Source organism: Pseudophryne corroboree, chromosome 5, assembly GCF_028390025.1.
Source record: "Pseudophryne corroboree isolate aPseCor3 chromosome 5, aPseCor3.hap2, whole genome shotgun sequence".
Taxonomy (NCBI): Eukaryota; Metazoa; Chordata; class Amphibia; order Anura; family Myobatrachidae; genus Pseudophryne; species Pseudophryne corroboree.
In genome coordinates, this window is record NC_086448.1 from 611,615,341 (window position 1) to 611,629,109 (window position 13,769).

The window sequence follows — 13,769 nt, forward strand, 5'->3', positions numbered from 1 at the left end:
AATGATATCCATTAAATAGTAATAACTACACTCAGATCCTGTATATTGAAGCTCTTCAATTACACTGAATAGATTGACAGTGAGTGCATTGCTTAGAAGTGAACCAGTAATCGTTACTCTCACTGTTTCAACTTTCTCAATCAATATTTATGCCAATACATTTTAATTAGTGAATACAGTGGATTACAGTAGATTAGTCATATAGACCTGAATGGTGTCAATTATGTCAATGACTTCATGCATTAAAGACGGTTAAGTTTCACTTCCCAACTAATCTAGGAAGATAGTGATAGACTGTGATAAACTTTGTATAGTGTTGTAGCAGAGTACAGCAGAGGAACCCTGTGCTGAAACCCTCTGCCCTATTGCAATGTTGCAACATTACAGAACAAACCTGGAAGAAGCAAGAGGTGCCAGGCACTTCCAACGCATTCTATGCATGCTGGCTAAGGATGCAGTCAGGGCAGCTCATGTCCTGCCCTTATGGCTTTGCTACCTTGGTGGTGGCACCTGCTGTCACCCCAGTTATGGCACTGTCTAAACATGTAAAAACTAGTGGAACAGAATAACATTATTGCTGCACTACAGTTTGTTTCTGGAATCATGGCAGCCATTCTTAAAATACGATTGACTCCCCAACTGAGTTCAGGTTAGATCCCAAAATTTCCAAGTCGCAATTGCTTGAAGAAAAAAAGTGCTAGTCATGTGCTTATGACAAGGGGTTCAGAGCGTACCGGGTAACACCATCCAAGGGGGTGACACCAAAATGACGAAAGCCGGGAGCAGGCGCTGCACATTAAGGTCAAATGATGTGCAGCCCCCAGTCACTGAGCAACAGCCACCAGTGTCGAGTGTGTCTCTGGGGGCAACCCAGCATTTCCGGGAGTGTTAGGTATGTCCCAGAGTTGGGCATGGTACAGTGCCACACCATATCCCTGCAAGGCCGCAAACCCATTTCAGGTGCACACAGGATCGATTTTAATATCACAGATGTTGGGTGGTATGGGTACGGGAGGAGGTCCATGGGGAGGTGATACCATGACTTACCACACTGGGTGTGGCTGACATCCCTGGGTGGGGGACAACTTTAGTGACATCGCTGCTTATGACCATTTCCTAAAAACGAGATATGGGACCCCAAGTAGTGATGCTAATTGGGGCTCTGTGTGTCCTGAGCCGAGATCTCCATTAATTAATAAATGAATACAAGCTATAAATGGGATACCGGATGGTATATATTTGTAGCGTGCCTGTAAAATAAATAACTTGCATTTCTACTGTAGCTTTCATTTTCCTGATTCTGCATACAGCATTGTATTTATAACAATTTATCTACACACACAATGCTGATGTCTTTTCTACATCTTATGTGCACTTTATATAGAGCTACTTGAGGAAACAGCCAGTGTCCATTAAATGGAATATAAAGTACATACTGTGTTTATTAACACATAACAGATTTTTCAGTTTCTCCAACTTGAAGAGCTATCACAGAGCATTTAAGTAACTGCGCAGGGTTGTAATTATACTATTTTCTACAAACGGCTCTGACAATTTAATTGTGCACAGAGTATATTGCAGTGTGGATTGGTAAATGCTTTTACACAAATCTTGCTGTCAGAAATAATGCTATGTTACTGCTGCTAAAACAAACTTGCCTTGAGTAGTTTTACAAGTTGCACAGTTAATGCGCAGTACGCTGTGGCAGAAAAAAAAAAGACAATGCATGTAATGAACACAGGGAACAAGACTCACCTTGTGTGGCAATATAGTGATTTGGTCTATGATAGCCCTAGAAATCAGAAGAAAAAGTAAATAAAATCAGTAAATCCACTTTACATTCAATTGCCGTACTGTCTATACTCTACAGCATACACTTGTACCATACTGTGGGGAAGATTTATCAACTTCTGGAGAGAGATAAAGTGAAGTTGGCCTTACTAATAGCTGCTATAATTTTACAGGCTGTGCTAGGTAAATGACAGCTAGCAACTGATTTGTTTCTATGAGCAACTTTCCTACGTTATCTATCCGCAAGACTTGACTGTGTCCACCGCAGATGTCAAATTAATATAAATATCAAAATCCAATCTAACATCGGAATGAGGACTAGGGTCTAATCACAGGAGCCAAACTGAAGTCTAGAATGTGAGACGTGTAACAAACAGCGCAGTGAGCGGGGCGTACACGCAGACAAGACAGTCTAACCTGAAGAAAAACAGATCTTCTGCCGGCTTGTTATTCAAGTATCACATTGAAGCCCCAAAGCCCTTCATTATAGTATTCCTGGAGATATTTGTCCGATTTAAAAAGGGGAAATAAATAAGAAGTGAGAAGCTACAGGAACTAGCCCTTAGTGGTTTTGTTACTGGGAAAAATAAAAAAAGTAGTCGCAGTTAAACTTCACTGAAGGTCAGGAGAATGCTGATGGATTGGACTGTGAGCCTGATTTCAAATTATAGACTGAAAAAGGATGATTAGAGGTTGGTAAGTATGAAAACTAATCCTGGCAGGACACGAGTTCACAGGAAGATCTGGGGTACTGCAGACTCATTGCCTGCTTCATGCTCACATTTCTCTACATGAGATCTCCAGCAAGCAATGTGGGGGCATGAACTGAATGTTAAATGAAATGTATCCTTTAGAGACACAAAATGGGACTAATTCCTGTACACTTTGAAGCTATTCACCACCTGCTGTCCTAAAGATACACAGTAATTTGCAGCAAGACACGTTGGCACTAATTAACATGCAGTAGTTCAATGTGCAAAATAATGCACAAAGATATTAATAATTCTGAAACAAATAAACTAATAGGTCCCTGCCGAACATTAAAAAAGGGGGACTAGGTTTGCGAGCCAACAAACATTGCTGAGCATGATGAACTGCAGATAGCAAATATATACAGATTGCATATCACATTCTTGTGCAAAGGAAAGAATATATAATCTAGGAACTAATAAGCATTAAAGCTCTGTTCATGCTTAGAGCCATTGAGAAAGACCTGCCGCTAATTGATATATGCATGTAAGCACATAGCAGCTATTATAGAGCTGTTTACAGCAAGGAGCAAGCAATGCATTAATTACAGCTACTCTTATTGAGTCTTGGCAAAATCACTCTAAAATTGGGTAAAATGAGAAACCTATACAACAATTAAACATAATTGAAATAACTACAAATTAGCCTGGGGACTCTGTGGATGAGAAATGTGTGCAGAATATTCTGTATATACATAATGAATACACGTGCAACCTAAAAGCAAGAATGAGCTCATTTCTTGTATAGCTCTGTAATGCACAATAGACAGTTGAGTGAGAAACTCTCATAGGGGTGCTGTTGTACAATTAATTACACTGTGTAACCCTGCAATTTCAAGTGACTGTAAATCCCCCCAGCCCCAACGGTACCCCACAATCTCTGTTTTGTTATCGTCATCTCAGGACTGAAAAAAATCAATAAAAGAAATCTTAAATAATTTTCTGTTTGTATTTATTTTTTTTAACAATTTTTAAATTCTTGGTTAGTTTTTATTATATTTATAAAACAAAGTGAAAGTTTGAGATTTTGGTTTCATTGCGGATGCATGAATCAGCTAGCTGGGTCATAAATGTGCATATTACCTCAGACTTGCACCGCAAAGTGGTAAGTTAACCCTTCGTGTTTCAGACCGGTATCGCTGATCAGCTGCCTCAATTCTATTTTATTGATAAATTGTAGCTATAAGCAGCAATGAAATAAGTCAGCGTTATCACTGCACAATAATATACAGCCCGCTATAAGATGACAGTAAAAAATGTCTACACAAATAGACACCTGCACTACTTATGTTTCCATGTCTGTATTGTGAATTCCATGTGTCTTAAAATATCTACTACCCTAAATCTAGCAGATTGATGCATCCGGAGAAGATATACAGTAATCATCATCATCAAATTGAAAACTGACCCTGACATAAGTAGTTGCAGAATGTGCACTTGGTGAGGAACATAAGGTGTACCCATTGCCACTTTATTAGGTACACATTCCTATTACTGATAGCATTCCATTGTGAACTCAGAGCAGTCTGAATTTCTTGTGCCATTCTACAAGGTTCTGGGAACATTTCTTAGAGATTCATGTTGCCATGACAGTAGATCATGTCAGGGTCGGACTGGCCCACAGGGGAACAGGGGAAACCACCGGTGGGCCCTACTGCCTGTGGGCCCTCCTCCTCCTCTAGGGATCAAGTTCCAGACTATCCTAGTGCACTGGATTTATGAATTATACATATGTTACATTATACTTCACAATAATTTGGTTTATTATATAATTACCAAGGGGCACAGCACATGTAATGGTTAGTCAAACCTCTGTGGTGGCTGGCCATACCCCCACTGGAACCTGGCTACACTTTAAAGTATGGGCCCCTATAGCAGCATTCCCCCGGTGGGCCCTTCATGCCCCAGTCCGACACTGGATCATGTTGTCATGATAGTAGGTCATAGACATCTCAATTCCACTGAAGAACAAAGATATTATCTTACTGAAGAACAATAATATTGTCTTGGATTGAGATTTGGTGACTGTGGAGGCATTGGTGTACACTGAATCAGCTGGAAATGATGTGTGCTTTGTGACATGGCACATTATCTTGCTGGAAGCAGCCACTGGGTAGACTGTAGCTATAAAGGGATCCACATTGTTACAATACTCAGGTAAGCTGTGACATTTGAACAATGCACAATTGATAATATGGCACCTAATGTATGCTGAGAAAGTATTCCCCACACCATTACACCACCACCAGTCAGAACTGTTGACAAAAGGCAGGTTGGAGTCATGGATTAATTTGGCTGTAACCCGTCCACTTCATATTTAGTGTGTATGCGTGTTCAGAGGTGCTCTTTTGCAAACCACTATGGTAACACATGGTTATTTACAGAGCCGGCCCTAACCAATTTGATGCCCTAGGCAAGGTTTTGGCTGGTGCCCCCTAGCACCGCCGCTAGTTCTGCAGGAGAGGCCTGGCATGAGTCAGCTGGCAGCTCTGCTAACATCAGGCGCCTTTTGTTTATGAAAATGCATCTTATTTGCATAACTATGTGGCTAGGACGCACAAGCAGCTTCTTCTGATTAAAATGATATGCAGCATGCCTATATTCTTTGTGCGACTGCGGCTGTATCTGCATATGAAATGCTACATTACAGTAATTTCCATTTCGTATGCAGATACAGCCGCAGTCGCACACAGAATATAGGCATGCCGCATATCATTTTAATCAGCAGAAGCTGCTGGTGCCCCTAAGCATACCAAATGCCCTAGGCATTTGCCTAGTTTGCCTATGCCTAAGGCCGGCTCTGGTTATTTACTTACGGTTGCCTACCTGGCTTCGGCCCACAGAGCTGTTGCTTACTGGATGTTTTTTTATTTTTTGCACCATTCTCTATACAGACCACGTTTCTACTTTAGAGATCATTGTGTGTGAAATTCACAGGAGATCATTTGTGTCACATATACTTCAACCACCTCATCTTGCACTAACAATCATTCAATGGTCAAAGTAATTTATATCATAGTTTTTCTCCCATTCTGTTTAATCGGCACAATAACAAACTGTTGACCATGTCTACATGCTTAAATGCATTTAGCTTCTGCCACGTGATTGGATGATTAGATATATACAATAAAGGGCAAGTGTATTGGTGGTCACTGAGTGTATGTGTAACCCTTCATCAGTGGCATCTCCAAGGGACAAACATAAATTACTGAACACCTTTACTGGACTGAAATTACATGGAGATAATTGTTTATAAATGTACACCAGAGATCTTAATCTGAAGGATGGTAGCTATAATTCTACCACTGTCCATTTTGCCATAAGAAAGTTATATTAACATAAATGGTCATTTCCATGGAAATAATCCGACAATTCTACTCTAAAATATCAAATTTAGATTCATTGTATTTAATCATTTCTGTGGCTGTACACTGTGCAAGCATTTGTAGGAATGTGGTAAAGAGAGCTTATCGGGGATTAGTTACAAAAATAAGATTTTACTCACCAGTAAATCTATTTCTCGTAGTCCGTAGTGGATGCTGGGACTCCGTAAGGACCATGGGGAATAGCGGCTCCGCAGGAGACTGGGCACAACTAAAGAAAGCTTTAGGACTACCTGGTGTGCACTGGCTCCTCCCACTATGAGCCTCCTCCAGACCTCAGTTAGGATACTGTGCCCGGAAGAGCTGACACAATAAGGAAGGATTTTGAATCCCGGGTAAGACTCATACCAGCCACACCAATCACACCGTATAACTCGTGATACTATACCCAGTTAACAGTATGAAATATAACTGAGCCTCTCAACAGATGGCTCAACAATAACCCTTTAGTTAGGCAATAACTATATACAAGTATTGCAGACAATCCGCACTTGGGATGGGCGCCCAGCATCCACTACGGACTCCGAGAAATAGATTTACCGGTGAGTAAAATCTTATTTTCTCTGACGTCCTAAGTGGATGCTGGGACTCCGTAAGGACCATGGGGATTATACCAAAGCTCCCAAACGGGCGGGAGAGTGCGGATGACTCTGCAGCACCGAATGAGCAAACTCTAGGTCCTCCTCAGCCAGGGTATCAAACTTGTAGACTCTTGCAAAAGTGTTTGAACCCGACCAAGTAACAGCTCGGCAAATTTGTAAAGCCGAGACCCCTCGGGCAGCCGCCCAAGAAGAGCCCACTTTCCTCGTGGAATGGGCTTTTACAGATTTAGGGTGCGGCAGTCCAGCCGCAGAATGTGCAAGTTGAATCGTGCTACAGATCCAGCGAGCAATAGTCTGCTTAGAAGCAGGAGCACCCAGCTTGTTGGGTGCATACAGGATAAATAGCGAGTCAGTTTTCCTGACTCCAGCCGTCCTGGAAACATATATTTTTCAGGGCCCTGACTACGTCCAGTAACTTGGAATCCTCCAAGTCCTAAGTAGCCGCAGGCACCACAATAGGTTGGTTCACATGAAAAACTGATACCACTTTAGGAAGGAATTGGGAACGAGTCCTCAATTCCGCCCTATCCATATAAAAAAATCAGATAAGGGCATTTGCATGACAAAGCCGCCAATTCTGATACACGCCTGGCCGACGCCAAGGCCAACAGCATGACCACTTTCCACGTGAGGTATTTTAGCTCCACGGATTTAAGTGGCTCAACCCAATGCGACTTCAGGAAATCCAACACCACGTTGAGATCCCACGGTGCCCCTGGAGGCACAAACGGGGGCTGACTATGCAGCACTCCCTTAACAAAAGTCTGAACTTCAGGCAGTGAAGCCAGTTCTATTTTGGAAGAAAATCGATAGAGCCGAAATCTGGACCTTAATGGAACCCAATTTTAGGCCCATAGTCACCCCTGACTGTAGGAAGTGCAGAAATTGACCTAGCTGAAATTCCTCCATTGGGGCCTTCCTGGCCTCACAGCACGCAACATATTTCCGCCATATGCGGTGATAATGGTTTGCGTTCACTTCTTTCATAGCTTTAATTAGCGTAGGGATAACTTCCTCCGGAATGCCCTTTTCCTTCAGGATCCGGCGTTCAACCGCAATGCCATCAAACGCAGCCACGGTACGTCTTGGAACAGACAGGCCCCCTGCTGCAGCAGGTCCTGTCTGAGCGGCAGAGGCGATGGGTCCTCTGAGATCATTTCTTGGAGTTCTGGGTACCAAGCTCTTCTTGGCCAATCCGGAACAATGAGTATAGTTCTTACTCCTCTCCTTCTTATTATTCTCATTACCCTGGGTATGAGAGGCAGAGAGGGGAACACATACACCGACTGGTACACCCACGGTGTTACCAGAGCGTCCACAGCTATCGCCTGAGGGTCCCTTGACCTGGCGCAATATCTTTTTAGCTTTTTGTTTAGGCGGGACGCCATCATGTCCACCTGTGGCCTTTCCCAACGGTGTACAATCATTTGGAAGACTTCTGGATGAAGTCCCCACTCTCCCGGGTGGAGGTCGTGTCTGCTGAGAAAGTCTGCTTCCCAGTTGTCCACTCCGGGAATGAACACTGCTGACAGTGCTAACACATGATTTTCCGCCCATCGGAGAATCCTTGTGGCTTCTGCCATCGCCATCCTGCTTCTTGTGCCGCCCTGTCGGTTTACATGAGCGACCGCCGTGATGTTGTCTGACTGGATCAGCACCGGCCGGTGTTGAAGCAGGGGTGTAGCCTGACTTAGGGCATTGTAAATGGCCCTTAGTTCCAGAATATTTATGTGTAGGGAAGTCTCCTGACTTTCCTTGGAAGTTTCTTCCCTGTGTGACTGCCCCCCAGCCTCGAAGGCTGGCATCCGTGGTCACCAGGACCCAGTCCTGTATGCCGAATCTGCGGCCCTCTCGAAGATGCGCACTCTGCAGCCACCACAACAGCGACACCCTGGCCCTTGGAGACAGGGTTATCCGCCGATGCATCTGAAGATGCGACCCGGACCACTTGTCCAACAGATCCCACTGGAAGATCCTTGCATGGAACCTGCCGAATGGAATTTCTTCGTAAGAAGCTACCATCTTTTCCAGGGCTCGCGTGCATTGATGCACCGACACCTGTATTTGTATTAGGAGGTCTCTGTCTAGAGACGACAACTCCTTGGACTTCTCCTCCGGGAGAAACCCTTTTTTCTTGTTCTGTGTCCAGAACCACACCCAGGAACAGTAGACGCATCGTAGGAACCAGCTGCGACTTTGGAATATTTAGAATCCAGCCGTGCTGTTGTAGCACTTCCCGAGATAGTGCTACTCCGACGAACAACTGCTCCCTGGACCTCGTCTTTATAAGGAGATCGTCCAAGTACGGGATAATTATTTCGGCCATTACCTTGGTAAATACCCTCGGTGCCGGGGACAGACCAACGGCAACGTCTGGAATTGGTAATGACAATCCTGTACCACAATTTTGAGGTACTCCTGGTGAGGAGGGTAAATAGGGACATGCAGGTAAGCATCCTTGATGTCCAGTGATACCATGAAATTCTCCAGGCTTGCAATAATCGCCCTGAGCGATTCCATTTTGAACTTGAACCTTCGTATATACGTGTTCAAGGATTTCAATTTTAGAATGGGTCTCACCGAACCGTCTGGTTTCGGTACCCCAAACATTTTGGAATAGTAACCCCGGCCTTGTTGAAGGAGGGGTACCTTGATTTCACCTGCTGGAAGTACAGCTCGTGAATTGCCGCCAGTACTACCTCCCTTTCTCCGAGGGCAGCAGGCAAGGCTGATGTGAGGTAACGGCGAGGGGGAGTCGCCTCGAAATCCAGCTTGTATCCCTGTGATACTACTTGCAGAATCTAGGTATCCACCTGTGGGCAAGCCCACTGGTCCCTGAAGTTCCCGAGATGCGCCCCCAACGCACTTGTCTCCACCTGTGGAGCCCCAGCGTCATGCGGTGGACTCAGAGGAAGCGGGGGAAGATTTTTGATCCTGGGAACTGGCTGTCTGGTGCAGCTTTTTCCTTCTTCCCTTGTCTCTGTGCAGAATGGAAGCGCCTTTGACCCGCTTGCTTTTCTGAAGCCGAAAGGACTGTACCTGAAAATACGGTGCTTTCTTAGGCTGTGAGGAAACCTGAGGTAAAAAAATTTCTTCCCAGCTGTTGCTGCGGATACGAGGTCCCAGAGACCATCCCCAAACAATTCCTCACCCTTATAAGGCAGAATCTCCATGTGCCTTTTAAAGTCAGCATCACCTGTCCACTGCCGGGTCTCTAATACCCCCCTGGCAGAATGGACATTGCCTTAATTCTGGATGCCAGCCGGCAAATATCCCTCTGTGCATCCCTCATATATAAGACGACGTCTTTAATATGCTCTATGTTAGCAAAATATTATCTCTGTCTAGGGTATTAATATTATCTGACAGGGTATCAGACCACGCTGCAGCAGCACTATTCATGCTGAGGCAATTGCAGGTCTCAGTATAGTACCCGAGTGTGTATATACAGACTTCAGGATAGCCTCCTGCTTTTTATCAGCAGGCTCTTTCAAAGTGGCCGTATCCTAAGACGGCAGTGCCACCTTTTTTGACAAACGTGTGAGCGCCTTATCCACCCTAGGGGATAACTCCCAACGTGACCTATCCTCTGGCGGGAAAGGGTACGCCATCAGTAACTTTTTAGAAATTACCAGTTTCTTATCGGGGGAACCCACGCTTCTTTACACACTTCATTCACTCATCTGATGGGGGAACAAAACACTGGCTGCTTTTTCTCCCCAAACATAAAACCCCTTTTATGTGGTACTTGGGTTCATGTCAGAAATGTGTAACACATTTTTCATTGCCGAGATCATGCAACGGATGTTCCTAGTGGATTGTGTATATGTCTCAATCTCGTCGACACTGGAGTCAGACTCCGTGTCGACATCTGTGTCTTCCATCTGAGGTAACGGGCGTTTTTTGAGCCCCTGATGGCCTTTGAGACGCCTGGGCAGGCGCGGGCTGAGAAGCCGGCTGTCCCACAGCTGTTACGTCATCCAGCCTTTTATGTAAGGAGTTGACATTGTCGGTTAATACCTTCCACCTATCCATCCACTCTGATGTCGGCCCCACAGGGAGCGACATCCCATTTATCGGCCTCTGCTCCGCCTCCACGTAACCTTCCTCATCCAACATGTCAACACAGCCGTACCGACACACCGCACACACACAGGGAATGCTCTGACTGAGGACAGGACCTTACAAAGTCCTTTGGGGAGACAGAGAGAGAGTATGCCAGCACACACCAGAGCACTATATAATGCAGGGATTAACACTATAACTGAGTGATTTTTTCCCCCAATAGCTGCTTGTATACACATATTGCGCCTAAATTTAGTGCCCCCCCTCTCTTTTTAACCCTTTGAGCCTGAAAACTACAGGGGAGAGCCTGGGGAGCTGTCTTCCAGCTGCACTGTGAAGAAAAAATGGCGGCAGTGTGCTGAGGGAGATAGCCCCGCCCCTTTTTCGGCGGACTTTTCTCCCGCTTTTTTCATGGATTCTGGCAGGGGTATTTATCACATATATAGCCTCTGGGACTATATATTGTGATTTTTTTGCCAGCCAAGGTATTCATATTGCTGCTCAGGGCGCCCCCCCCCCCCCAGCGCCCAAGCGCCCTGCACCCATCAGTGACCGGAGTGTGAGGTGTGCATGAGGAGCAATGGTGCACAGCTGCAGTGCTGTGCGCTACCTTGTTGAAGACCGAAGTCTTCTGCCGCCGATTTCCAGGACCATCTTCATGCTTCTGGCTCTGTAAGGGGGACGGCGGCGCGGCTCCGGGACCGAACGATCGAGGTCGGGTCCTGTGTTCGATCCCTCTGGAGCTAATGGTGTCCAGTAGCCTAAGAAGCCCAAACTATCTCCAGTCAGGTAGGTTCGCTTCTTCTCCCCTTAGTCCCTCGTAGCAGTGAGTCTGTTGCCAGCAGATCTCACTGAAAATAAAAAACCTAAATATACTTTCTTTTCTAGGAGCTCAGGAGAGCCCCTAGCGTGCATCCAGCTCAGCCGGGCACAAGATTCTAACTGAGGTCTGGAGGAGGGTCATAGTGGGAGGAGCCAGTGCACACCAGGTAGTCCTAAAGCTTTCTTTAGTTGTGCCCAGTCTCCTGCGGAGCCGCTATTCCCCATGGTCCTTACGGAGTCCCAGCATCCACTTAGGACGTCAGAGAAAAGTATGTTACATTGCATTGATCTAACCTCATGTTTGTTTCTTCTACACCCCAATTACTCATAGTGCATATTTTGAACTTTGAATACTCTTCAACGGACAACAGGTAGATTGGGCTGATCCACAAATGTAATTCACAAAGGCACATATGTTTTTAGGTGCAGATCATTATAAATGTCTCCCTCTTGTGCCCAATGAGGTTAAAGTACTTCTCATCTACTCTTTATTCTCATTCATATACCACCCATATTAAAAAATACTGGTACATTAGCAATATATTGCCTAGACATGTATTTCTGGTGTATTACTTTTGGTGAACATTTTTAGAGATGGTGGTATTACATCACCTTTCTATATAATTATGTTCAGCCCTGTAGTGTAAATATCTATCAACCAGTGGTGGAACATGTGAGTGATGGGCCCAGGTACAAAAATTTAAATTGGCGCCCCCCTCTTCCACCTTAACCCAAGTTTATAATATGCCACACGGCAGTGGGTGACAGGTAGGGGCAGAGGGTGACAGCGGAAGGCAAAGGGAGAGGCAGTGGAGCCCACCCTGCTCTCTGTACTGGGCCATTCATCCGACATTGCTCAAGATGGTCTGTGAGGGGGAAGCCAGGGGATAACTCATGGCTGGTCTGGGCAGCAGTGGGCCCCTTAGTTCTCAGGAGCCCTGGTGCAATGCACCTGCTGCACCAATGGTAATTCCGCCCCTGCTATCAACAGCACGTTTATTCATAGCTGATGGTTTTCACTGACAGCCTCTCTTCTGGTCTAAGTAGCAGATAGTGTGGTGAGGAGTGAGGCAACCTAGCAGCAGTACTCCTCTTGCAGAAACCTGCTGTGATAAAATGCTTTCTCCCTACATTTCTGACCATGAGTAGTGGTCAGTAAAGTTAATCTCCCTGAAGCTATTCTAAGAAATAACCAACGCTTTAGTTGATTCTACAATGCTAGGGGCTGAATGCAGATAAAAAACCAAACCATGGCAATGCCCAGCATAAATAACATAGATGCCGAGGTGACTGCAACATGTGTCCGTGCATGGTCTATAAAGTACAGCCAGTAAGGGTGGATTGAGTCCCCTTCACAAGCAGAGCATTTAGATTTGGGACATATCTGACAGTGTAGGGCAGCTCCTAAAATCAGGATTGTTACTCCAGAATCTGTACAGCTGGCAAACAATGTTGTACTCGCCTACCTATTATTGCAGCTTTGCCCGCCTGCCATTGGTATATGAAGAACTGCTGCTGCTCAGCCAGCTGCTGAAATATTAAGGCCCTGAGCTAAATGTAAGAAGGACTGAGTTTGTAAAATGTGCGAGTTTACCGCTAAACTCGCACATTTTTAGAACTTGGTCAATGTAACAGGGTGCAAGAACATTCAAACTCGCATGTTTCCTGCAACTTGCGCAGACCAAACTCGCATCCAGATGTTTTCCTATGGAAAACATACAACTCGGCCAATGTAATAGGTCGCACCCAAAACCTTACCAAAAACTTGTCTTTAAATAGACTAGCTTTTTATAGGCGAGTTTCACAGACACATGTGCAGATCAGTGAGATGTGTGCATGCTTCTGTCTGTAGAAGCTAATACTTTTAAATAAATTTTTTTTAAAAGATGTGCCCCCCCCTCTCCCATAACCAGCTCTGGACTCTGAGCTGGTCCTGGTTCCAAAAATACAGGGGTAAAATTGTGTAGGTAGGGTTCCCTTGTATTTTCAGAACCAATACTGTGCTCTTGGACCTGTCTTTGTTTAAAAAATACAGTACAGGGGGGGGAGTGGAGGTCCCCTGTCAGGGAGGTAATGCCACAGCCAGGGGACATGCTTATATTGGTCCCCGTTGCTGAAGCATTAACCTTCATAACTAGTCAGACCTGGGCAGTAAGTGCTGAGTTGATAGCCTATTATTTAAAGTTTTGTAAAAAAATTATTGGGCCAGATGTAATAGCGTGTGAGACAGCCAAACTGGTACGTTTATTTTAAAGTAGAAAACATTTACAAGGGAAACCGACCTGGTTTTGCCTTGTAAATGTGTGCTGCTTTAAAAAAAAGTATCAGTTCTACCAGAATCTCTGCCCGCCTCGCAC

The 13,769-nt window shown here is 45.0% G+C and overlaps 1 protein-coding gene across 14 annotated transcripts in view; it reads right to left on the reverse strand.

Moving 5' to 3' along the window:
- Window positions 1–13,769, reverse strand: part of PTPRM (protein tyrosine phosphatase receptor type M) — a 1,209,695-nt gene that overhangs the window by 153,647 nt on the left and 1,042,279 nt on the right. For all 14 annotated transcript variants that reach the window (XM_063923506.1, XM_063923503.1, XM_063923501.1 and 11 more), the window contains one exon: window positions 1,756–1,792. In XM_063923506.1, the coding sequence (XP_063779576.1) occupies window positions 1,756–1,792 (37 nt within the window). The remainder of the gene's footprint in view (window positions 1–1,755; window positions 1,793–13,769) is intronic.